At 47.2% G+C, this 26716-nt stretch overlaps 1 protein-coding gene across 5 annotated transcripts in view; it reads right to left on the bottom strand.

Moving 5' to 3' along the window:
• notch1b (notch receptor 1b) overlaps positions 1 to 25907 on the bottom strand; it is an 85861-nt gene extending 59954 nt beyond the window's left edge. For all 5 annotated transcript variants that reach the window (XM_083784537.1, XM_083784540.1, XM_083784541.1 and 2 more), the window contains exons 1-4: positions 25645 to 25907; positions 24010 to 24091; positions 2151 to 2416; positions 306 to 647 (exon numbers count right to left, since the gene is read on the bottom strand). In XM_083784537.1, coding sequence (XP_083640663.1) covers positions 306 to 647; positions 2151 to 2416; positions 24010 to 24091; positions 25645 to 25702 — 748 coding nt within the window. In that variant the 5' untranslated portion in view covers positions 25703 to 25907. The remainder of the gene's footprint in view (positions 1 to 305; positions 648 to 2150; positions 2417 to 24009; positions 24092 to 25644) is intronic.
• Positions 25908 to 26716: the final 809 nt, after the last annotated feature.

Below are 26716 nucleotides of genomic sequence, written 5' to 3'. Positions count from 1 at the left end.
AGTGCAAATTCTTTCAGAGCGAACGTTTTTAACTCAAATCTTTGAGAACAACTGACACAGAAATGTAGGTTTTTCAGAAAACTGTCAGGATTTAGAAGGCATTTGTAGAATCGTCCTCAGGTCGAAATGGGTTAAGTAAAACAATCGAGTACTTTTTTTCTTCCCCCACCACTGGCGGGGACTCGTGTACCTGGCACACAGGAGCACTCGTACCTGGCACACAGGAGCACTCGTACCTGGCACACAGGAGCACTCGTACCTGGCACACAGGAGCACTCGTACCTGGCACACAGGAGCACTCGTACCTGGCACACAGGAGCACTCGTAGCTGGTCTCTCCATTCTGGATGCAGGTGCCTCCGTTGTGGCACGGAGAGGGACTGCAGGGCACGTAGCGGCTCTCGCAGTGCTTGCCCGCGTACTCCGGCGTGCACTGGCAGCGGTAGGTGCCCACCTCGTTGACGCAGGCGCCGCCGTTCCGACAGGGCGAGGGCGCCTGCAGGGCGCACTCGTTGACGTCCTGCTTGCACGTCCGCCCGTAGAAGAACGGCGTGCACGTGCAGATGAACGTCGAGTCGAACGTGGAGCACTGGCCGCCGTTGGCACAGGGGTTGGAGGCGCACGGGTCCGCCTGGTGGCACAGTTTACCTGGGAGAACCAAACGGAACGTTTTAGGTTTAGGTTTTATTTATTCGCACATAAAAAAGGTTAAAAACAGGAAAAATAAATTCATGAATATTGATATTGTGCAGGAGAAGTTAAAAGCCAAAAGGCTTATCGAGAACTTCCCCCAATTTGAAGAATCAGACATTAAATATAAACAAAACAATACCAGTAATACATTCAAATAGATATGCTTAAATACAAAATTACATGCAGTACATACATTACAGTACATACAGTATATGCATAAGTTATATATATTACAAACAATATTTTATATTGTTTGTAAATTTATATATACTATGAGCTTGTAGATCTGCTATTTTTTTTTAATCGTGAAAATGTGGCGCGAATCTTATATTCTTTCAGAGCGAACGTTGTTAACTCAAATCTTTGCTTCTGGGGGGGGGTCCCTGGAACCAGGGGCGGAGCTACCGGGGGGGTAGGGGGGGTGGTCACACTCCGGCCTGGACCTCCTGGGGGCCCGGGCTGTCAGATGACCGATTGACGATTTTTTACACAGTCACTCACGACTGATAAAACCAGCGGGCCCCCGCGATTCCCGCAATTAACCAGATACAGAGCTTATATAGCCTTTAATAGCCGACACTTTAGCAAAATATCATGTCTGATGAGAATGTACTGCGCTGGACTGTACAAGCACCGTGGAGTCTGTCTCACACTCTCTCCAACAGACATCCTCAGCCACGCTCCAAAAGTGGCAGCACCTGTCACTCATTAGTAGGCTAATCACTCTGTGAGGATTTAGGAGTGCATATGTGTGGACTTCCTTTTCTCCACAACGGACTGTTTCGATTCTAAACCCCTTCTCGTTTATTTTCCCTGTGTGCGATCACTCAGCAATAAGGTGAAACAGAACACAAAGATGAGTAGTAGCCTATTTATTTTTTAACACGCACGCAGCACCTCTCTCTCTCTCTACGTCTCTCTCTCTCTCTCTCTCTCTCGTGTGTGTGCACTGCTGCGCAATGTCACAGACACAGACGCGATCAATAATATATAGCATAAATAATAGGCAAAATATAACACTTTCCCTTTCCCTCTATCTGTGACTGTGATCAGCTCTTCACACACAACTCTCTCGTTCATGCACGCCTGCTCAAATTAGCAGCAACAGTTTGCGTATTTTTCGTTGGGGGGGGGGTGCTGTTGGGAGTCAGGTTCGGTGAGGCCCGGTCGTGCTGTCTCACCCCCCGGCCCGCCCCAATGTTGTTCTGCCACTGCCTGGAACTACATGTTTTCAGATGAGGGTCGGCTGCCAACTACATAACTTTTTTGGGTTTCCTTGACATGAAAATGTTTGAGAACGACTGACATAGAAACATAGGGTTTTCAAGGAAACTATGAGGATTTAAAAGACATTTGTAGAATCGGCCTCAGTCCAAAATGGGTTAATCGGAAAGGTTTCACCCCTTTGCCTGGCTCCTATATCCTATGTCCTATATAGCGTCGGCATGTCATTCTTACCCGACCACCCGGGGGCGCAGCGGCACCTGTACCCCCGGAAGCTGTCCGCTTCGCAGGTGGCGCCGTTGCGACAGGGCGAGCTGGAGCAGGGCGCGTCGCCGAGGCGCGTGAGGCAGCGGCGGTCGCTGTAGCCCGGCCTGCAGGTGCAGCTGAAGTCCACCGTGCTGCCGCGCGACACGGCGCCACACGTGCCGCCGTTCAGGCATGGCGAGGCGGTGCACGGGTCGGGGAACTGGCACCTGCTGCCCACGTATCCGTCTTGGCACCTGGGAGGGGAGGGGGGGAGGGGAGGGGGGACAAACGGAAGAACGTGAGTCCAATCCCATTTATTTATAATGCACATTTACAACGCAAGGTTAAAGGGACACTTCACCCTTTTTGCAAAAAAAATATATGTTAATGACGTTTTAGATATTTTTGATTTTCCCTCTTCCCTGCTGTTTTTTACAGCAACACCGGCATGAGAAACTATGCACCGCACGCGCACGAGCACACACACACACACACACATGCACGCACACACACACACACACACACACAGCGATACACACACACGCACACACATTTGTGTTCTATACGAAAGTAGCACACTGACACGCAACAAAGTATAAATCCATAACTCCAACCCCTAAACCTAGAACCTCTGAATGTCTAAAGATCCTTCCACGCCAAACTGTCTTGTTCAGACTAGCCAAAGACTACTTAAAACTGTCAGATTGCTACTAGCCTAGCATTTCTAATCAGCCCAAACTAGTCGGCCAATGAAACATTGACAGTTCTGCTTCTAGTCTGTTCTAGTCTTCCTGTGAAATAGCTTAAATATTCATGCAGTAGTCTCACGTTGCCTTACTGGCCTTGTTTCTGAAGTGTAGTTGCTTATTTGGGCTTTCACGATCCCCCCCCCCCCCCCCCCCCCCCCACACACACACACACACACACACACAGAACAAGTTCCCAGAGAGAGAGAGCGAGAGAGCGAGAGAGAGAGAGAGAGAGAGAGAGAGAGAGAGCTGCTGCAGGTCACGGGATAGATTCACACATTTACAATTACAATGACAGCAGTCCCCTGAGAACACACACACAGACACACACACACACACACACACACACACATATGCCTGCCTACAATCTCTTTCTCACTCACACAGTCACACACACACACACACACACGCATGCACGCACGCACACATACAGTGGTTCTCAAAGTGGTTACAAATGAACACTTACATGTCTGAAACTACTGAGAGTTATAATTGGACCTCAAAATGAGTGGTGCTGTTGGGGTGTCAGACTATTGGCTGTCTGACTATTGGCCTCCCTCCCTCCCTCCCTGCCTGCCTGCCTTATATTCGTCACAATATATATATACGGTGTTTTCAATGCATAAATTAGGCTTTATTACTTGCGCAAGCAGAGCGCGCAAGTAATGTTTTCGCCCGGTCTCTTCCGCCGTGACAGCTATCCCGCCATTCGATGTTTATGCAGAAAAACATCAAATCTGTGCCTGTTTTGCTGGGACCAAATGACCACAAATGACCATATTTCTTACGTCATAATTTAGAGCTAGTCATACGTATACTATATACATAATCAGTAAAAATAAAATAGCAAATTGTGCCTGATCTGCTGGGACCAGAGTACATGGTGTGTATATGTATGACTAGCTCTTAATGATGACGTAAGAAATATGGTCATTTGTGGTCATTTTGTCCCAGCAAACCAGGCACAGATTTGCTGTTTTCTTGCATAAACATCAAATGGCGGGACAGCTGTCACGGTTTTTGGCGCAAAGTAACCACAGTATACCGCTAATCAACTTACAACTACACACTTTATACAGTATAGAGTATATGTATACGTATATAGTATATGCCTATATACTATATATATATACTATATATATTTCTTACGTCATCATTTAGAGCTAGTCAACTTACAACTACACACTCTATATAGTATATATGTATACGTATATAGTATATGCCTATATACTATATATATACTATATAATTATATGCCTATATAGTATATGCCTGCTTTGCTGGGACCAAACGACCACAAATGACCTTATCTCTTACGTCATCATTTAGAGCTAGTCATACGTATACTATATACATAATCAGTAAAAATAAAATAGCAAGTTGTGCCTGATCTGCTGGGACCAGAGTATGTGGTGTGTATATGTATGACTAGCTCTTCACCCAAACTTATATAGATAGAAACTTGAATCATACTTAATAATACTAGGTGTTTATATGCATAAAGTAGGTAGGTAGCAAATAGTTACATCTAAAAATTATACATTTCAAACGTTCCTTCACAGAGATACTCAGTTTACAGCGGTCGAAAGGACTTGCGCGCTCTGCTTGCGCACTAGTTGGCCATTTATGGCCTACTAGTGTGCAACAAGCAAGTATGCACTCGACAGAGTGCAGTTCTAGTTAGAACTGTGTTCACTTTGACTGGCTGATTGATTGCATCTTAACCTTTGTGGGGTTTTTTTCCCCCGTAAATAAACAGTGTACTTGATCCTACTACACTAACTACAGCATCACACAAAAGTTTCAAAAGTAGCAGAGCAAGCTCCAAACACCTCAATCTGCTTCTTTTTTTTTGTGTGCAATTTTTTAAGTAACAGTTTTGGACATAATGAGGTTTCCACCAGACAGAAACGATATCCAGTATAATATAATATATATTTGTACATATTTGTCAAAAGGATATAAAACCACCATAAAGCTTGAGTCGTGTGACTCTGCCATTGGCATGGTGTTTGAGCTGCAAGCTAACATTATGGAGACTTCAACAAAGCACTTCTACAGTATGTCTGCCACTTCCAACACCCTTTCTGTGGTGCATACTTAGTTTAGACTAGTCATTGGTTAGACATGGGTTAAGGTTAGGTTTAGGTGTGCTGCCCCGTGGGAGGTTAAGGGTTAGGGTGAGGGTTTGAGATAGGTTGTAGTTGTAGGACTAATGACTGGTCTAATTAACCAATGACTAGTCTAAACCAAAAAACTGTCTATACTAAGTACTGCACCCCTTTCTTACAGGACAGAGGCTGATCCCAGACAATAAAGAACATACTGTACTACACCATACTGTACTTTCTTACAGGACAGAGTCTGATCCCAGACAACAAAGAAAGGACAACTTGGCACCCGCAGCAACTTAAGGCGAGCTTTCTGGTAAATGTCTGCCCACATGAGGAGTAACAAAATCGGATGTGCCCATCGGGCCTTCCTGTTCTCCGAAACATCAGCATCGGCCTCGGAAAACCCACATCGGACACAACCTCTCATCCTAAGACATGGCAAAATGAATGTGTGTGGATCTGAAGAAAAACGAAGAATGACTCTATTCATTTACAAAACTCACCATCATCCTTTTTGTCTTTGTTGGGACTCGTAAAACTTTGTAACAACCGCCCACTGTTGTTGGTACAGTTGCCACCATTCCTCCTGCCTCGCAGCGGAATCAATTATCTGCGTAACCCCCCCCCAACATGAAAGCGGTCTTCCCACCATGACATCAAACCCCACCGCGAGGCGCCCCGAATACCTGACCATAGCTATATAATAACGAGTCTATTGGCCCCCCGAAGGGGGGGGGGGGGGGGGGTCTGCTCACAGGAACCATGTCCCCCCAAAACATTCCCAAAGGGGCCACTGTGTGTCTGCGTGCCGCCAATGGAACCCACCCTGGCCTGTGTTTAGACAGCGTCTCTCTCACAGTCTCGCAGCCCTGGGGTCGGTGGCGAGGACCAAAAGAAAACATCACATGCTACAACGCCTAAACCCACTGCACAAACACTAAGGGGGGGGTGTGGGGGGACACTCATGCAGACTTTTGGCCAGATTTCGAGATGCGAGAGAGAGAAACAAGCCACCGGAGTCTATGGAAACAAGCCCCATAAAGAAGCGACTATAATAGGCCACATGAGACCTTTTTAAACACTTTGTATGTAAGTTAATCTACTATAGCTCACAAAAAATATATTGGGGGGGAAAAGGTAAAACTTTCAGATAGTGTACACTGTACAGGGATACGTGGACATTTACATATATTAATTTGGGGGGTCCTTGACATTAAAATGTTTGAGATTGAACCCCAGCTGGTTTTAAAACCCAGACAGTTTTCTGGAAAAACCTGTTTCTATATCAGTGGTTCTCAAACTATTTCATGTCAAGGAGCCCCAGAATGATATGTATTTGGCCTCCGATCCCCATCTCAAAATATGGCGTTCCAGGGAAAAACACCAGAAGCAAAGATTTCATTTCAAAACGTTCGCGCTGAAAGAATATATATTCAAAGATTTGTGCCACATTTTCGCGACTTTTCAATAGCTAAAGCATAACATAATGCTTAAAACACCAACAGGGGTTCCCGCCCAGAATGGGTTAAGAAGCCCTTAAACCTAACTAACTAACCAACCAATAGAGTGACTTTACAGAATAAACAAGCCCAAAGTCACTTGTAATAAGCAGACATGGCAACACTGGACTCTGTTCTGGTGGGTTTTTTTAGAATGGTGGCCATTATTTTCCTTGAATGAGTGTCCTGTGATGCTTGTGTCTGCGAGGCCACGAGCCGGGCTTTCCAAACGCTCTCGCCTCGAGACCCAAAAACTACGAGAAGTGTAATGTCTCCCCGTCACTGCCCCTTGGGACCCAAACTTACATTATGAATTAGAGAGAGAGAGCTATTTCACTTTAGAATATAGTTCTGGGGTCATTTTAATGTCTTACTCAGGCTTTTGTGTGCACACCCCAGACCATGTTTTTGTTTGCTTGATTCAATATTTAGATATTTGATATTCATTTGTATTACTGTATATTTTAAACCCATTGAATGAATCCTCAAACAAAATAATAACACTACTCTAGCACATCAGCGTTTAGCTTCCATATGAAACATGATCTGGTTTAATTTATCGCCAGACAAAGAAATTATTTCTCTATATTCCATGTCATGGAAATAGATGAGCGACTAAAGTGAGACTAAGAACAATAGCATGTACATTAGCTGTGTATAAAAAAATATCTAAAAGCCAACAACGCATTGCATCATTGTCAGCTTGTAGAGATCGAGTATTTTGAACTATTTCTGGAAGAAATTTCTTTGAAAAAAAAAGATATATATATATCTTCTTCACAACATAAAGTTATTTGATAAAAATAAAAATAAATCATGATATTTGATCTTTTGTGTCATAGAAGAAATCCGTTTATCTTTTTATCCTCTATGCTTCTTTTGGAATTCCTGAGCATCCCCAGACATTCCTTTGGAGGACAGTGTGAGAATGTGTGTGTGTGTGTGTGTGTGTGTGTGTGTGTGTGGGGCGGGGGGGGTCAGTCCAGTTAAGACACACACAGTGGTAGCGGTGGCTGCGTGGCGGGCGGGTGCTGGGGTCGTGAGGCTCTCGCTGCACGAGCCCACTGGCGAAAAGGCCGCGGGGAGCAGGTGCGCATGTTAATGAGGGGACGGCAGCTGCTGCCTCACACCCCCCCCCCCCTCCTCCTCCTCCCCTCCACCCCCCTCCTCCTCCTCCTCCCCTCCTCGTCCTACCCTCATCCTCCTCAACCCCACAGAGAGAATGGAATAAGCCCGGGCCATTGGTGGGGTGGGGTGGGTGGTGCCCTCTTGCAAGCGCGCGCAAAACACACACACACACACACACACACACACACACACTCTCGGAGCTTCAGAAGGGGAGTGGAGAGGGAGACTGAGGGAGGGAAGGATGAGTGTGCCCATTGTTTTCTACACCCCCCCCCCCCCCCTCTCCACCACACACACACACCAATTCAGGGCCGACTACAAGACGGGCGCCTCCAAGCCGAGGGCCGCGCTCACATTCAGCTTCCTTTCCTTTCCTCCTCTCCTCTCCTCCTTCTCTCTCCTTCTCTCTCCTTCTCTCTCCTTCTCTCTCCTCCTTCTCCTTCTCCCTCTCCTCTCTCCTCCTCTCTCCTCTTTCTCTCTCTCCTTATCTCTCCTCCTTCTCTCTCTCCTCTCTCCTTCTCTCTCCTCTCTCTCCTCCTCTCTCTCCTCCTCTCTCCTCTTTCTCTCTCTCCTTATCTCTCCTCCTTCTCTCTCTCCTCTCTCCTTCTCTCTCCTTCTCTCTCTCCTCCTCTCTCCTCTTTCTCTCTCTCCTTATCTCTCCTCCTTCTCTCTCTCTCTCTCTCTCTCTCTCTCTCTCTCTCTCTCCTCCTCTCTCTCCTTCTCTCTTTCCTTGTCTCTTTCCTTGTCTCTCTCCTCTCTTTCCTTCTCTCTCTCCTTCTCTCTCCTCTCTCTCTCCTCCTCTCTCTGCATCTCTCTCCTCCTCTCTCTCCTCTCTTTCCTTGTCTCTCTCCTCTCTTTCCTTCTCTCTCCTCTCCTCCTCTCTCTCCTCTCTCTCCTCCTCTCTCCTCTTTCTCTCTCTCCTTATCTCTCCTCCTTCTCTCTCTCCTCTCTCCTTCTCTCTCCTTCTCTCTCCTCCTCTCTCTCCTCCTCTCTCCTCTTTCTCTCTCTCCTTATCTCTCCTCCTTCTCTCTCTCCTCTCTCCTTCTCTCTCTCCTCCTCTCTCTCCTCCTCTCTCCTCTTTCTCTCTCTCCTTATCTCTCCTCCTACTCTCTCTCCTCTCTCCTCTCTCCTTCTCTCTCCTCTTTCTCCTTCTCTCTCTCCTCTCTCCTTCTCTCTCTCCTCCTATCTCTCCTCCTCTCTCTCCTTCTCTCTCTCCTTCTCTCTCTCCTTCTCTCTCCTTCTCTCTCTCCTTCTCTCTCTCCTTCTCTCTCTCTCCTTCTCTCTCTCCTTCTCTCTCTCCTCTCTCTCTCTCCTTCTCTCTCTCCTCCTATCTCTCCACTCTCTCTTCTCTCTCTCTCCTCTCTTTCCTTCTCTCTCCTCTCCTCCTCTCTCTCCACTCTCTCCTCTCTCTCTCCTCTCTCTCCACTCTCTCTCCTCTCTCTCTCCTCTCTCTCCTCCTATCTCTCCACTCTCTCTTCTCTCTCTCTCCTCTCTTTCCTTCTCTCTCCTCTCCTCCTCTCTCTCCACTCTCTCTCCTCTCTCCCTCTCCTCTCTCTCTCTCTCCTCTCCTCCTCTCTCTCTCTCCACTCTCTCTCTCCTCTCTCTCTCTCCTCTCTCCCTCTCTCTCTCTCTCTCTCTCTCTCTCTCTCTCTCTCTCTCTCTCTCTCTCTCCCTCTCTCTCCTTCTCTCTTTCCTTGTCTCTTTCCTTGTCTCTCTCCTCTCTTTCCTTCTCTCTCTCCTTCTCTCTCCTCTCTCTCTCCTCCTCTCTCTGCATCTCTCCTCCTCTCTCTCCTCTCTTTCCTTGTCTCTCTCCTCTCTTTCCTTCTCTCTCCTCTCCTCCTCTCTCTCCTCTCTCATTCTCTCTCTCCTCTCTCATTCTCTCTCTCCTCTTCTCTACTTCTCTCCCCTCCTCTCTCTCCTTCTCTCTCCTCCTCTCTCTCCATCTCTCTCTCTCCTCCTCTCTCTCCTAAAAAAAATATTTATCTTGTGATTTCCTCCTTTATATTTGACTCATCTCTGGATTTCCGTCTTTATTTTCATACCCCTTCCCCCCCTCCCCCATCTTTTTAAACTTCCTCTCTTCAAAGGCGACGGCTTACAACAGTCTCAAGAACAACCTCTGCGCGCGCACATGTGTGCGTGCGTGTGTGTGTGCGTGTGTGTTGTGAGTGGTTTCCCTCAAAACCCCCCAGCCCCGGTTGGCTAGTTCTGTAAAGACACCGAATTAGGATTTATAAATCTGATGAATCCCCCCCAAAAAACTTTCCTCAAAGTTCCCATCTGGACACTCTACCCTGAGCCGCTCTATACCAGACACTCTACCCTGAGCCCCTCTATACCAGACACTCTACTCTGAGTCTCTCTATACCAGACACTCTACTCTGAGTCTCTCTATACCAGACACTCTACCCTGAGTCTCTCTATACCAGACACTCTACCCTGAGTCTCTTTATACCAGACACTCTACCCTGAGTCTCTCTCTATACCAGACACTCTACCCTGAGTCTCTCTATACCAGACACTCTACCCTGAGTCTCTCTATACCAGACACTCTACTCTGAGTCTCTCTATACCAGACACTCTACCCTGAGTCTCTCTATACCAGACACTCTACCCTGAGTCTCTCTATACCAGACACTCTACCCTGAGTCTCTCTCTATACCAGACACTCTACCCTGAGTCTCTCTCTATACCAGACACTCTACCCTGAGTCTCTCTCTATACCAGACACTCTACCCTGAGTCTCTCTCTATACCAGACACTCTACCCTGAGTCTCTCTCTATACCAGACACTCTACTCTGAGTCTCTCTCTATACCAGACACTCTACCCTGAGTCTCTCTCTCTATACCAGACACTCTACCCTGAGCCGCTCTATACCAGACACTCTACCCTGAGTCTCTCTCTATACCAGACACTCTACTCTGAGTCTCTCTCTATACCAGACACTCTACCCTGAGTCTCTTTATACCAGACACTCTACTCTGAGTCTCTCTCTACCAGACACTCTACCCTGAGTCTCTTTATACCAGACACTCTACCCTGAGTCTCTCTCTATACCAGACACTCTACCCTGAGTCTCTCTCTATACCAGACACTCTAGACTCTACCCTGAGTCTCTCTATACCAGACACTCTACCCTGAGTCTCTTTATACCAGACACTCTACCCTGAGTCTCTCTCTATACCAGACACTCTACCCTGAGTCTCTCTCTACCAGACACTCTACCCTGAGTCTCTCTCTCTACCAGACACTCTACCCTGAGTCTCTCTCTATACCAGACACTCTACTCTGAGTCTCTCTCTATACCAGACACTCTACCCTGAGTCTCTCTCTATACCAGACACTCTACTCTGAGTCTCTCTCTATACCAGACACTCTACTCTGAGTCTCTCTCTATACCAGACACTCTACTCTGAGTCTCTCTATACCAGACACTCTACCCTGTGTCTCTCTCTATACCAGACACTCTACCCTGAGTCTCTCTATACCAGACACTCTACCCTGAGTCTCTCTCTATACCAGACACTCTACCCTGAGTCTCTCTCTATACCAGACACTCTACCCTGAGTCTCTCTCTATACCAGACACTCTACTCTGAGTCTCTCTCTATACCAGACACTCTACCCTGAGTCTCTCTCTATACCAGACACTCTACCCTGAGTCTCTCTCTATACCAGACACTCTACCCTGAGTCTCTCTCTATACCAGACACTCTACTCTGAGTCTCTCTCTACCAGACACTCTACTCTGAGTCTCTCTCTACCAGACACTCTACCCTGAGTCTCTCTATACCAGACACTCTACCCTGAGCCTCTCTCTCTATACCAGACACTCTACCCTGAGTCTCTCTATACCAGACACTCTACTCTGAGTCTCTCTCTATACCAGACACTCTACCCTGAGTCTCTTTATACCAGACACTCTACCCTGAGTCTCTCTCTATACCAGACACTCTACCCTGAGTCTCTCTCTATACCAGACACTCTACTCTGAGTCTCTTTATACCAGACACTCTACCCTGAGTCTCTCTCTATACCAGACACTCTACCCTGAGTCTCTCTATACCAGACACTCTACCCTGAGTCTCTCTATACCAGACACTCTACCCTGAGTCTCTCTATACCAGACACTCTACTCTGAGTCTCTCTATACCAGACACTCTACTCTGAGTCTCTCTATACCAGACACTCTACCCTGAGTCTCTCTCTATACCAGACACTCTACCCTGAGTCTCTCTATACCAGACACTCTACCCTGAGTCTCTCTATACCAGACACTCTACCCTGAGTCTCTTTATACCAGACACTCTACCCTGAGTCTCTCTCTATACCAGACACTCTACCCTGAGTCTCTCAGGGATAGGATAATCCCAGAAAGTGGAACTTTCTGAAAACAAATCCCCAATACACACACACACACACACACACACACACACACACACACACACACACCGAGGTAAACAAAAGCTTCTGCCCAGTGGGGAGAGAAAAGGGACAAGGCGAACAGAGAGGTGGCCAGTTTAGAAAGAATGTTGCTGTTTACTCTGAAAGAGCTAGCCCCCAGTTGTCTGTCCCTGTCCCCTGCTAGACCCCCAGTTGTCTGTCCCTGTCCCCAGATAGACCCCCAGTTGTCTGTCCCTGTCCCCAGATAGACCCCCAGTTGTCTGTCCCTGTCCCCAGATAGACCCCCAGTGTCCTGTCCCTGTCCCCAGATAGACCCCCAGTGTCCTGTCCCTGTCCCCAGATAGACCCCCAGTTGTCTGTCCCTGTCCCCAGATAGACCCCCAGTTGTCTGTCCCTGTCCCCAGATAGACCCCCAGTGTCCTGTCCCTGTCCCCAGATAGACCCCCAGTTGTCTGTCCCTGTCCCCAGATAGACCCCCAGTGTCCTGTCCCCAGATAGACCCCCAGTTGTCTGTCCCTGTCCCCAGATAGACCCCCAGTGTCCTGTCCCCAGATAGACCCCCAGTTGTCTGTCCCTGTCCCCAGATAGACCCCCAGTTCTGTCCCTGTCCCCAGATAGACCCCCAGTTGTCTGTCCCTGTCCCCAGATAGACCCCCAGTTGTCTGTCCCTGTCCCCTGCTAGACCCCCAGAAACCTCAATGGGCGTTCGCTGGCAGCCTCACTTCACGGCCCCCTGCAAAAAGTCACACACCGGCTTTGAAACGGGGCCCCCGGCCCCCTTCCCTCGCAAAACGCGCCCGGCGTCTCGCACCGAGACCCAAAAAGCAAACAGACGGATGCCCCCCCTGCCCCCCCCCCTCCCTCCCTCCCTCCCTCATTTATACCTCGTCACACGTGCAGGCACTGTCCAAACACACGCGGGCTCATGGGCGCTGGTGCTAAGTCAACCGTAGCACACGCTATAAGGCAAAGAATGCTAACAGTTTGCTCATTAACTTGGCGAGAGCCCGTCAAATACGCCATCAGCAGCACAACAACAGGCTTTCGCCGTCTCTTAATAAACACTTTACCATGTATAGCACTTTCAACCTGGTGTCCCCGTTTTCAGGCACGTAATGAAATAGTTAATATTATATATCTGCGAGTTCACAGCACACTGCAACTCGTAGATTGGCTATATTTTGGTTATTAGTCGTACAACAAAGTATATAATGTGGCTTAACCCATTTTGGGCGGGAACCCCTTTTTGGTGTTTCAAGCAGTCTGTTATACTTTAGCTATTGGAAAATAGCAGACCTACAAGCTCATAGCGCGCCACTCGGTGGCGCGCTATGAGCTTGTAGGTCTGCTATTTTTGAAAAATCGTAAAAATGTGGCACAAATCTTTGAATAGGTATATATTCTTTTCTTTTTTTTCGACGTCAGGCCTAAATGCAGGGTTAAATGGTTAAACGTGTTAAAAACAGCAACAACAACAACAACAACAGCAACAACAACAAGGGATGAAACCGAGAGAAATGTCCGGCCTCTCTCCTTTTATGGAGTCTCGGCGGCCTCTCTCCTTTTATGGAGTCTTGGCGGCCTCTATCCTTTTATGGAGTCTTGGCGGCCTCTCTCCTTTTATGGAGTCTTGGCGGCCTCTCTCCTTTTATGGAGTCTCGGCGGCGTTCAAAAGACAAACAAAAGCTCAAAAGCAGCTGCTTCAACAACGACGGGCTAATCTCAATTCTTCAGCAGCAGCAGCAGGTAAACTGGGGCCCGGCTTGGAAAGGCAAATAATGAAGACATGAAAAGAGGAGGGGGGGAGGAGGGGGGGCAAATCAGAAGCTGTGCAAATATCAGGTGCTGCTAGTGGGTAGAGGTATCGCATGACCGCAGAACAGGAGCAGGATTTGTGTGTATCTGCACCGGGCCGCAGCGGCTATAAGGACTGATGATACTGCCATTATCTCCTCTGTCATCTCCCTGCCTCGGCCACAGTATAGCCATGCATTGTCCCCACTGAATCCCTCCACACACACACACACACACACACACACACACACACACACACACACACACACACACACACACACACACACACACACACACACACACACACACACACAACACACAGCAGCTTCAAACCTCTCTCTCACAACTTACTTTTCTTTTCTTCGATTGCTGCCGCTTGGGTTGGGGGGGGGGGGTAACCAGTGGCAACAGGTCTGGTCTACTCTGGTCTGCGCCAGTGATGGGATGCACGCCGGGGCCGGGGGGGGGCCCCGTTCGGCCCGGCCGGCAGCAGATGTTGTGGGTGACATCTGACCCCTTGGCCAGACGTCACTCACTCACTCACTCACTCACTCACAGGGGTTTTCTCCTCAGTGTTGGGGCCAATCTGCCATCTGCCACCTTTATTTCTGAGGTCACTATATTATAGCTACATTACTACGAAGCACCGGGCTCTAAACGTGCATAATATCTGGGTTACACACGTGCACCGACTGTACACGCACACAAACACACACACACACACACACACACACACACACACACACACCGACTGTACACAAACAGACATGAGCCAAAACAAAAGGGATCTCATGCCGGTGGCTCTCCGCTAAGAAGCTTTAGGGAATTAGGTTTTTTTGGGTTGTTGTTTTATAGGAATTAAGTGCGTTCATTCCATTATTGTGCCAATAAGTACAGTAAATCACTGTGGGATAGTGAGAAGACATCATTTCCACGCTCCCATTAAACAGCTTTCAGGGAACCTATGTGTGTGTTATCAGTGTTGAAATTGTTGTTTTTGAAAACAACAATAGTTGTGAGAGTGAAGTGATTGATTGATTGATTGATTGAAACCTAAGTTACAGAACATTTTTAACTAAAATATTGGCTTCTGGGGGGGGGGTCCTTCATGGAACTACATATTTTGAGATGGGGGTCCGTGGCCCAATAGAGATAATTCTGGGGGTCCTTGACATGAAAAAGGTTGAGCACCACTGACATATAAACATGGTGTTTTTCAGAAAAAATGTAGGATTTAGAAGCCTTCTTTTTTTATCGACCTCAGTCCAAAACAGGTTAAGCAATATCACCGCTTAAAACGCAACTTAATTAACTTGTTATTATGGAATTGCTGCCAAGCAGGAGTCAAAGTGTGTTTTTACTACTAGTGCAGCATGTTTTTACGTCTCTATACACCCCTCATTTCCTAATTTCCTGGCCGTTTGGCATCGGCTCCCGGGCCAAGCAAGTCCCCCTTTAGTGGTGTCTGGATCGGGGGGGTGCCTCTCTCCCATGCCTCCACAGTTTTTGTATCGAGTTGTGCTTGAAATGTACTGTAATTCTGCAAACTGTTAATAAATACTTAAATCAATCAAACTTCTTCTACTTCTCTCTCGGTTGATGCTATAGCAACTGACCAATATGTGGCTACTATGCAGGCCCATCTATCTTGATCACGGTTTCACGGATCGGTTTCTTTGTTTGTTTTTCTTGACCGCAAATGTAAAAGCGTTACCGTGTAACGTTTTGTCCATTCTGTGTGGTAGACACAGACACATCCCTGCTCTTCTACTGAGACATTTAGATCCTGTGTCAAGGTGAGACGTGACCTTTGACCTTTGACACGATCCTCTGGTCTCTGGTTTGACACGAGTTTTGACCTAGTGTTCTCAAATATGTTCACATCAAAGACACCCCAATTGATATGTATTTGGCCACACAGGCCCTCATCTGAAAAAAATCAGTGCCAGGGACCCCCATAAGAGAAGATTTGTGCTGTTGAACATTTTTCAAAAATAGCAACAACTTAATCCAAACAAGTCAAAAAAGTATGAAATTCCTAGAAAGTATCTCATTTTGCTGCCGACTCCCTGGGGGTGCCGCCCGGACCCCCAACTTCGAGAAACACTGGTCTCAACTTCCGCCTCAGCAAAGAAGATGGTTTTCACCTGTCAATTATCAAGACCTTTACTCAGAAACGCACTTTGACTCAAGACAACAACCCAAGCGATTCAAGGTCTGCTGCTGCCTGGAATGGTCACTATAGACCTTAACACTGGGACCCAAACCCAAATGACCACCATGACCACAAACCACCACTGTTGCACTATATACAAATTACAGGGGAGTCCAGTAAGTAGTCCACTGCACTGCCCCGTACATAATATGTCTTCTGTTCCTCCCTCCACTCATCCTGCTCTCCCCCCGCCCCCTCTCTCTCTCTAATTGTGGCCAACCCACATCTGGTAGACTCCATTAGAACTTAGAGACACTGTTTATTTGGTCTAATTACTAAAACAAACCCACCATGGGAAAAAGAGCCCGGCCGGCCGCTCCCCCGGGGTTTCTATAGTCCAGGTACTGACCACTGTGTGTGTGCGTGCATGTGTGCATGCGTGTGTTTGTGTGTGTGTGTGTCTTGCGAGTCGTGGCAGCTCTAATGACTAGTGCAAATGTGTGTTTTACGAGGCTGGGAACCACTTCAACGGTCTAAGAATGTCTTATGGTTGTACAGTAAGTTAGACAGCCAGCGGTGGAAAAAGTACTCAATTGTTTTTGCTTAACCCCATTTAGACCTTTTCATGTCAAGGACCTCCAAAAATAAATGTAATTTGGCCGCCGACCCCATGTGAAAACATGTTGTTCCAACGACCCCCCAGAAGCAAAGATTTGAGTTAAAAAACGTTCGCTGTGAAAGAATATATATTCAAAGACTTGCGCCACATTTTAACGATATTTTTCAAAAATAGCAGACCTACAAGCTCATAGCGCGGCTCCGCGCTATGAGCTTGTAGCTTGAAAATCGAAGAGCGACATTTTTAGAATCTGATCTCAGGTCAGAATGGGTTAATCAGACCAGTGTGTGTCCAGAGGAAACCTCGTATGAATCTGATCTCAGGTCAGAATGGGTTAAGTAAATGTACTTAGTTACTTTACACCACTGCTTGTTACACGCAGATATTTCGGCTAAAACACCGTGCTCACACGGTGGAGGGGAAAAAATGCCAAATGTTTTATTGAGCACAGAAACCGTGTAAAAATCCTTCATAAAAAATAGAACCAAATGCATCATTTTTTTTGTTGTTTGAGTCTTTGTTGTTGTATTTAGGATTTCACTGCGTATAGTTCCCTATAGCTGCCTTGATTAAACAGAACTGCTTCGTTTAAAACAACAACAAAGGCCAACACGTCGTTCCATTCTCCCCAAAGTATCCTTTGAGTGGAGCGTCTGGGACTCTGCGAGAGAGAGAGACCAGAGTCTCTGAAAGGGCACCTGGCAGAGAGCGAGACAGACGTTTTCTGTGTGGGGCTGAATGGGCGCAAAACCACAAGTAATCATGGGTATTATGGGGCATGCCGCCATGTCCCCTTTCAGTTGTTCTCCTGTGATCCACGGACAGGTGGTCAGGCTCAAAAGCAACCGAATGAGGAAGTGCAGTATGGAGTATATGTTCAGTGCTACACACATAGGCTACAGCACACACACACACTCTCACACACACACACACACACACACACACACACACACACACACACACACACACACACACACACACACACACACACACACTTGAATTTATTCCACATCTCCTCATCCTAATCTTAACAATAAATGGATTTAACCCTTATCTTTATGAAATAAATTTAAGAGAGGCGACAATTGTGTGTTCCCAGTCAACTGGCTTGATGTCAGAGTCCCCCCCCCCCCAACATGTGACTAGTGTCAGGAACACACGTGCGCACGCACGCATGCGCACACACACACAGACACACACACACACAGTCAAAAGGCGGTCCATATTAAATCTCCTGGCTGTGTGATGATATTTAGGATCAGATATACAGCACCTTTTCTTCCCCGGGCCACCCCCCCCCCCCCCCCCCCCCCGTTTCCTGACTCTGAATGGAAAAGAGGGGAAGGGGGAGCTGAGGGAGGGATAAAGATTAACTCATCTGACTAGAGCAAACAGAGGTGGCTTTGAAGAATCCACCATAGCATCGCATCAGGGGAGACAAGGAGCCACTTTCATTGATGTGGATGTATACTGTATAGCAGTCACCATGCCAGCCGGGGATTAATGGGTCTGCTTGTTATCTGACCGCAGCGGTGGAGAAGTGTGTGTGTGCGCACACCCACACACACACACACACACACACACACACACCAGGGAGTTCATCAAAGCTCCAGTGCCACTTAAGTGATTGATTATCAGAGGTATATCACTGCCTTGGGTCTCTGGATAGAGCGCACTACTGAGGATTAAAGCCAGATTATTATTAATGTTTTGCTCCGTTTGCGTGCCGGTGTCACACACTGACAACAGCCAGCTCACAATCACAGTGTGTCACTCACAGCGGGGGTCACTGCTGTGAGCTTATAGAGCTGATATTTCCAGCGTGCCACACCAGCACCACACACACAACAGACTGCACTCACTACAGTACACCAAGCCCTTAACCCCTTTTGGGCGGGAACACCTATTGAAAAATAGCAGATCTACAAGCTCAGCTAGTAGGTTGTAGGTCTGCTATTTTAAAAAAATCGAAGAACGACTGACATAGAAACACAGCTTTTTCAGAAGACTGTCAGGATGTAGAAGACATTTTTTAAATCTGATCTCAGGTCAAGGTTAAGTTGGAGACCACTTTCTCAGGCATTCATCCTGGTTATTTATTTCTGTTGTCCCCATCCAATCACGTGATCGGAAAAAGGGGGCCGATCACGTCATTTTCAAATGATCGGAATCGGATCGGGAGCAAAACATATTATTGTCTGTCATGTCTGTGATTTGGGATGGCATAATAATAATAATAATAATAATATGGCATGAGTGTTTTATAAAAAATATTAAATTCAGATCGGGAAAAGTCGGTATCGGCAGACACTCAAAATCAAATGACCGGATCGGGACCGGGAGCTAAAACACATGATCAGGACCGGATCGGGATCGGGAGCTAAAACACATGATCAGGGACATCCCGGATTTCTGTCCATGTTTTGCAGGGGAAATAAAGGCTGGCCGGTGGCACTATAGTAACAATGTCTCAGGTCACTGGGCTATAGCTGCAGCGGACATCGTCGCTACTGACTGGAGAAAAGTCTGATTTGTACGCTTCAGCGGAAAAAGTGGCGCTCGCACAACACTTTTGCACCGAAGCAAAAAAATCTGAATTCATGAGTGCACTGTAGCCGAGGGAGCTGAGATTTGGGTTCTAACACCAAACGATAAGTTATGCCATTCGTTACTAAGGTGTTACAGCGTGTCTGGTTCACACTTAACCCATTAAGACCATGGCTGAGGCCTCAGAAATAGTAGATGTACTGTACAAGCTTGCAGCGCTTAGAACGGGTTAAAAATAGTAGCACATATTTTTTATCCTGAGAAGGCACTAAAGCTAACCTCTGATATACTCAAGGTCACACAAAGTGCTGTGTATCAACGGGCTGTCAAAAGCCCTTTTCTTTTTCCAGCACATTAACGTCAACCAGCTGAAGTTGATGGGATTCAACCTCTCAGCAACTTCCTTCCTCACCGACCCTCACTCGCCCCGACGAACATCTCTCATCTCTCTGGCATGGGGCGCTGCTAAGCACCTTTCATTCCAGCAGCATTGGAATTCAGATTTTTTTTTTTTGCTTGCTCTGGATTGCAGCTCGTGTCAATCGGGCGCTGCTTTCTGTTACCGCCAGTCCGCTATACGGTATACATGAGAGGCCTCCTTCAAGTTCTTTGGAGATAAAACATTAAGGCATTATCTCTGTGGCTGGGGGCCAGATATGGAGGTGGTATTCTATTCATGGTACGGCATGTGAAGTATACCGGCATCCCTGCGCGCACTGCACCGCACTGAAACATTCGATGGCACTCGCTTAACCCCTAGCATCCCTATACTGGGCATGTCATGTAGGTGAAGATCTTCAAGAGCCTTCGACTACATTTTGAAAATTGCTGATTCACAAGCTCACATCACGTCACGTCACATCACGGCATGGCACGTTGCGAGCTTGTAGATAGGCTTTTTTTTTTTTTTTTTTCGTTTTAGTTTTTTAGTTTAATACGTTTTTTAAATATGGCTTAAGTGGTTAACATGCTACTATTACAACAGGGAAAAAAAGCTTTGTGTATTTTAAGACCCACCTGGTTGTGACTACTAGCCCACCTATCTTTCCTCATACTGCTGACTATGCAGCGTGTGTATCAATCAATTCATCAAATCATTCAATATACACACTCGATGCTGCAGTAGGCAATCATCGGCGACAGCTTTACACAAAACACACACATGTTGCTCCGCTCAAAAGCACGTATACAAAAGAATCACGCGTTCTGCACTCGTTGAAGAGATAGGAAACCAACCAGCCGTTTTCATTTCATTCAGCCCGCTCCGCTTAAAAACAGCGTTCAGTCTCCAGCTCCAGGCAGTCAGTCCTCACAGCAGGTCGGGAAACCTTCCAACTGTCAAAACAAACACAAGTCGCTCTTCCAAGTAGCCGTGAAAGCAATCTGGATCCCGCCATCTAAACTCTGTCTACACCAGGGCCATCTAAACCCTGTCTACACCAGGGCCATCTAAACCCTGTCTACACCAGGGCCATCTAAACCCTGTCTACACCAGGGCCATCTAAACCCTGTCTACACCAGGGCCATCTAAACCCTGTCTACACCAGGCAGGGCCCTGGTCTGGATCCCGCCATCTAAACTCTGTCTACACCAGGCCCAGGGCCCAGGTCTGGATCCCGCCATCTAAACTCTGTCTACACCAGGCCCAGGGCCCTGGTCTGGATCCCGCCATCTAAACCCTGTCTACACCAGGCAGGGCCCTGGTCTGGATCCCGCCATCTAAACCCTGTCTACACCAGGCAGGGCCCTGGTCTGGATCCCGCCATCTAAACCCTGTCTACACCAGGCAGGGCCCTGGTCTGGATCCCGCCATCTAAACTCTGTCTACACCAGGCAGGGCCCTGGTCTGGATCCCGCCATCTAAACTCTGTCTACACCAGGCCCAGGGCCCAGGTCGCAGTGACAGTCTGGATCCCGCCATCTAAACCCTGTCTACACCAGGCCCAGGGCCCTGCATGGTCGCAGTGACAGCTCGCACAAAGAGAATGTACATTACAAACACTGGGCCTTGCCTTGCACCCCCCCCCCCCCCACCCCGCCCCCGCCCCCCCCCCTATCAGAATCCTTCTCCCAAACAGCAGAAATAGCCTCTCACTCTCTCCCATCTCCATGTTTAATTGGAGAAGTCTGAGGAGCAGGACAGTGCAGGGGCACAATGATGGCTTTGTGGTCCTCTGGAGGGGATGGAGAGAGAGGAGGAGGGGGGGGGGGGGTTGAATGAAGGGAGTGAACAACACAGCCAGACCAAATTAAGATGTGGCACGGAGCCAAGATGGCCTAGGAACTCCAGAGGGCCTTTTAGTCCACTTCCCTGACAAACCCGACAAACCCAGCAGGCCCTGATTGGGCTACAACACACCTGTCCACCTTCCACACACACACTGCACCGGTAAGACAACACTAGCCCGCACTTCCTTTGCCATGGTAGGTAGGCGGGGTAAAGAGAGGGTGGTAGGTAGGCGGGGTAAAGAGAGGGTGGTAGGTAGGCGGGGTAAAGAGAGGGTGGTAGGTAGGCGGGGTAAAGAGAGGGTGGTTTTTTAGGTGGGGTAAAGAGAGGGTGGTAGGTAGGCGGGGTAAAGAGAAGGTGGTAGGTAGGTGGGGTAAAGAGAGGGTGGTAGGTAGGTGGGGTAAAGAGAGGGTGGTAGGTAGGCGGGGTAAAGAGAGGGTGGTAGGTAGGTGGGGTAAAGAGAGGGTGGTAGGTAGGCGGGGTAAAGAGAGGGTGGTAGGTAGGTGGGGTAAAGAGAGGGTGGTAGGTAGGTGGGGTAAAGAGAGGGTGGTAGGTAGGCGGGGTAAAGAGAGGGTGGTAGGTAGGCGGGGTAAAGAGAGGGTGGTAGGTAGGCGGGGTAAAGAGAGGGTGGTAGGTAGGTGGGTAAAGAGAGGGTGGTAGGTAGGTGGGGTAAAGAGAGGGTGGTAGGTAGGCGGGGTAAAGAGAGGGTGGTAGGTAGGTGGGTAAAGAGAGGGTGGTAGGTAGGTGGGGTAAAGAGAGGGTGGTAGGTAGGTGGGGTAAAGAGAGGGTGGTAGGTAGGTGGGGTAAAGAGAGGGTGGTAGGTAGGTGGGGTAAAGAGAGGGTGGTAGGTAGGTGGGGTAAAGAGAGGGTGGTAGGTAGGCGGGGTAAAGAGAGGGTGGTAGGTAGGCGGGGTAAAGAGAGGGTGGTAGGTAGGCGGGGTAAAGAGAGGGTGGTAGGTAGGCGGGGTAAAGAGAGGGTGCAGGCCTGGGGCAACAGGTAGGGTAGGTAGGCGGGGTAAAGAGAGGGTGCAGGCCGGGGCAACAACAGAGAGACCTCAAGGTCTGCACGGGCAAATAACTTTCAGGGAAGTCCAAGACTGGGAAAAACTGAGGTTAAAAGAAAATCATGTCTCCCCATTTTTTTGCCGCGTTAGATTATGAAAGCACCTTGTTGCCTGCCCCTTAAACTGCCTCGTAATCATCTGTCCCCAGAGCGTGAGACTATGAGAGACACAGAGAGAGAGGGGGAGAGAAAACGCGCGCGTGTGAGAGAGAGAGAGAGAGAGAGAGAGAGAGAAAGAGAAAGCATTGAGAACCATTGAAGAAGGGACACAATCCCAGGAGAGAGGAGGAGGGTGGGAGGGGGAGGGGGGGGGGGGGTTGGAGGACATGGTCTGAGGGTCTCTCTGGGAAGCCTCACCCAGATTAGTCACACAGAATTAATCGCAGCGGAGAACAATGGTCGCCGAGCTTCTGGCAACCCCAGCTGTCGCTCCGCGAAAGAAAAGATTAACAAGATTTAGGACTCTGTGCGAGCCTGCGAGACTTTGGCTGTTGAGGGGTGTGTGTGTGTGTGTGTGTGTGTGTGTGTGTGGGTGTGTGTGTGTGGTGGCATTAGCAGACATGAGCAGACTGAGAGACACGCGCGCACATGTGCATGTTCATGTGCGATTGTGCGTGCGCGCGTGTGCGTGCTCGTGCGTGCGATGATGACCTCTGGCCCATCGATCCCATCACAGTGTTGATTTCGTCGACTAAAACTAAGACGAAAAATGTTCGTCGACTACCTTTTTCCACTGACGAAAACTAAATGGAAACTAAGCTATGATGACTAAAACTATGACTCAATATACTGACAATTTCGTCAACAAATAAAAAACTAGACTAAAATGTTAGGAAGGTACTAGTGGACAAGAGATCCAGTATAAGTCATTTTACACTTGTTTGCATGCTGAAAATAGCCGATCTACAAGCTCACAACGCGTCGCAGTTGTAGATCGGCTATTTTCAGCAAGTGTAAAATCAGCCATTACGACGGCATCACGGCCCGCCAAATTACATTTCAGTTGACTGAATCAACTGTATATTTAGTCGACTAAAACTAGACTAAAACACTAAAACATTCCTCCACGTGACAACAAAATGTGACTAAAACTAAATGAAGTTTCATTCCAAAGTGACTATGAACTAAACTAAAATAGAATGTTTGCTGCCAAAAACAACACTGGCTCCCATCCACCCACACATTGGCTGCAGGGCTCTGGCCGTTTGCCCTCCGGGAACAAGGAACGTTACTTTCTTTCTCTCCCTTGCCCTTTCCAGGCCTGGGAAGTCCTACACAGTGACTTCCAGTAGCAGTATAAAGGTCTTCCAGACAGTAGCTGCTTGCTTTGCTTTATTCCCACATTTTCTTGCCTCAACCCATGTCCCATTCTGACCTGAGATCAGATTTATACGAGGTTTCCACTGGACACACACTGTGTCTCGGTGGCGCGCTATGAGCTTGTAGATCTGCTATTTTTCAATAGCTAAAGCACGACATGATGCTAACACCAAAATGGGTTCCCGTTCAGAATGGGTCAAGGGAAAGTGTGTTTGATTGTAAACTTACTTGCACTCTCCGTTGCCATCCAGAGTAGCCTCACAGGTCCCCTGGTTCAAACACAATTCGGTGGGCATGGAGCATCTTCGACCTGAGAATAATTCAAAAAAAATGTGTGAATGTAAATGATAAAGTTTTGAACATATTTAATTCAATTTAATTTGTTCTATAATGGCATTCTAATCTAAAGGCAATCAGAGATATTTGAATATGTCTGATCTGAATTCCTTGTTCTATCTTTGTATCGATATTCTCCTTGCCTTTACTGTATGTAAACTACCAAATAATAATGGTAGCTTTGGGGGGAAAACACACACGTACACGCGCACACACACACACGCACGCACGCACGCACGCACGCACGCACGCACGCACGCACGCACGCACGCACGCACGCACGCACGCACGCACGCACGCACACACACACACACACACACACACACACACACACACACACACACACACACACACACACACACACACACACACACACACACACACACACACACACACACACACACACACCTTTTTTTTACACTTATAGAATTGTGACGTGAAAACAAGGTTGAAGTTGAGTTGTTCCTACTTCTGTAAAAGTAAATTAGTGGAGAAAGAAAATGTAAATAAGGCTTGTCTCGTTTATTGTCTCGGCATGTTTTATCAATAACGCAGTCATTCCAGGAAAGCCTGCTGCTAATGTTTGTTTATTCATCAGTAAATGCCTGGCTTTATGATCCTATTACTCATCGACTGTAGACTGGTGTCTTTTGCCACCTGTAAGCGCAAGTGCACCTGAATGAATCCTATACTGAAAGAATAGATCTATACAAGCGAGTATACGTGCCATGAGGAGTATGAGCGACACTTTCTGCCAGTCTGAGATGTTTTCATGTTGCTGTGTGTGTGATCAATGATCATAAACATGACCCTAGACAATAAGTTACAGTCAGAGATGTTTTCATGTTGCTGTGTGTGTGTGATCAATGATCATAAACATGACCCTAGACAATAAGTTACAGTCAGAGATGTTTTCATGTTGCTGTGTGTGTGATCAATGATCATAAACATGACCCTAGACAATAAGTTACAGTCAGAGATGTTTTCATGTTGCTGTGTGTGTGATCAATGATCATAAACATGACCCTAGACAATAAGTTACAGTCAGAGATGTTTTCATGTTGCTGTGTGTGTGATCAATGATCATAAACAATAAGTTACAGTCAGAGAGCTATATCATTGCAGGCAGGCTGCGGAGCAGAAATATATTGAATCCAAAGTTAATAGGCGCGTGCGTGGCATGGCTGCGTGCACGAATTCATTTCGAAAACGGGTCACAACAAATCACTACAATAAGTTTATTTTAAATGAGGTAGGAAGCAGCTATAGGTTGCGTGTCCAGACAAGTTTATATTCATACCGAAACAAATGTATAGCCTATATAATGCAACAATTAAGTAGGAGGATATAGACAACTGAACTATATATAGTCTAACTTTACTCATTGTTTCAAAGTTTATCAATACAGTAACAGGACTATAATGTTGTCCAAACTGCAGTATATTGTACGACTGTACGTTATCTAAACTACTATTTATAGACTATACATGAGAAGGCATCATCCATGGTGCATATCATCCTCCTTACCTCGTGCGAGAGCAATCAGCGACAACAAGAAAGTTACTTTCACAAAGAAAATATGCATTCCTTCGATTTAAAGAAAATGGTTGTTTTTATTCCAACGGTAAACCTCACCCTCTTCGACCGGGTAAGGGGGGGGGGGGAAACAAAAACAAAAACGTTTTTAAGTCATCATCCTTGGAAAAATATAGAATCCCAAAGCCAGTGGCTGCCTGCCTGTTCTGTCCTGTTCTGTTCTGCGCGACTCCGTGTTGTGGAGATGTTGTCACTTCAAGTCCCGAGTTGGAAATGACCTGAGGAGTAGGAGGACGGACTGCTTCTCCATTCCCCTGCTCCACATCTAGGGGCGTTCTTCTCCCAAAAAGTGACTGCAGTGGAGTAAGTCAGTGTGCTGTAACTGTTCTGTTTGGGGACTGGACACTGGACAGCATGGGCGCGCAGATATTAAGTTCTTCTTCCAAAATGTGAGTGAAGTGAAGTGCGTGTGCGTGTGCGTGTGCGTGTGCGTGTGTGTGTGTGTGTGTGTGTGTGTGTGACTGTGTGTGTGTGTGTGTGTGTGTGTGTGTGTGTGTGTGTGTGTGTGTGGGGGGGGGGGGTTCTGTTTGGGGACTGGACAGTCTACTCTGGACTGGGCGCGCAGAAGTGCAGCAAGGAAGTTGCAGAACTTTTCCCCCGCATGTGTTTTAAATGTAATGCACTCAATACAATTAATAAAATAATAATAATAAAAATAATAATAATAATAATAATAATAATAATAATAATAATAATAGGCCTAATAATAATAATAGGCCTAATAATAATAATAATAATTAAAGCTGCAAGCAGCGATAACCAGGCCCTCGTCTATTCGGCATACTGTTAATACACTTAGGCTACATACAATCAATCAATCAATCAATCAAACTTTTGTTACGGGCAAATATTGACTTGCACTGCGTAGCCTACTCAGTCTATGACTCAGACACACTTTCTTTCTCTCTTGCAGGTTTGATGCTCGATGAGTCCCAGCCTCAATGGGAAGCTGCATGGGATTCTCTCTGATAAGGAAACGCTGAGTGAGCTCTAAGGTAAGTTC

This window comes from Protomyctophum parallelum, assembly GCF_964188405.1.
Source record: "Protomyctophum parallelum genome assembly, chromosome: 15".
NCBI classification, from domain to species: Eukaryota; Metazoa; Chordata; class Actinopteri; order Myctophiformes; family Myctophidae; genus Protomyctophum; species Protomyctophum parallelum.
This window is presented reverse-complemented; position numbering and strand designations above follow the sequence as displayed.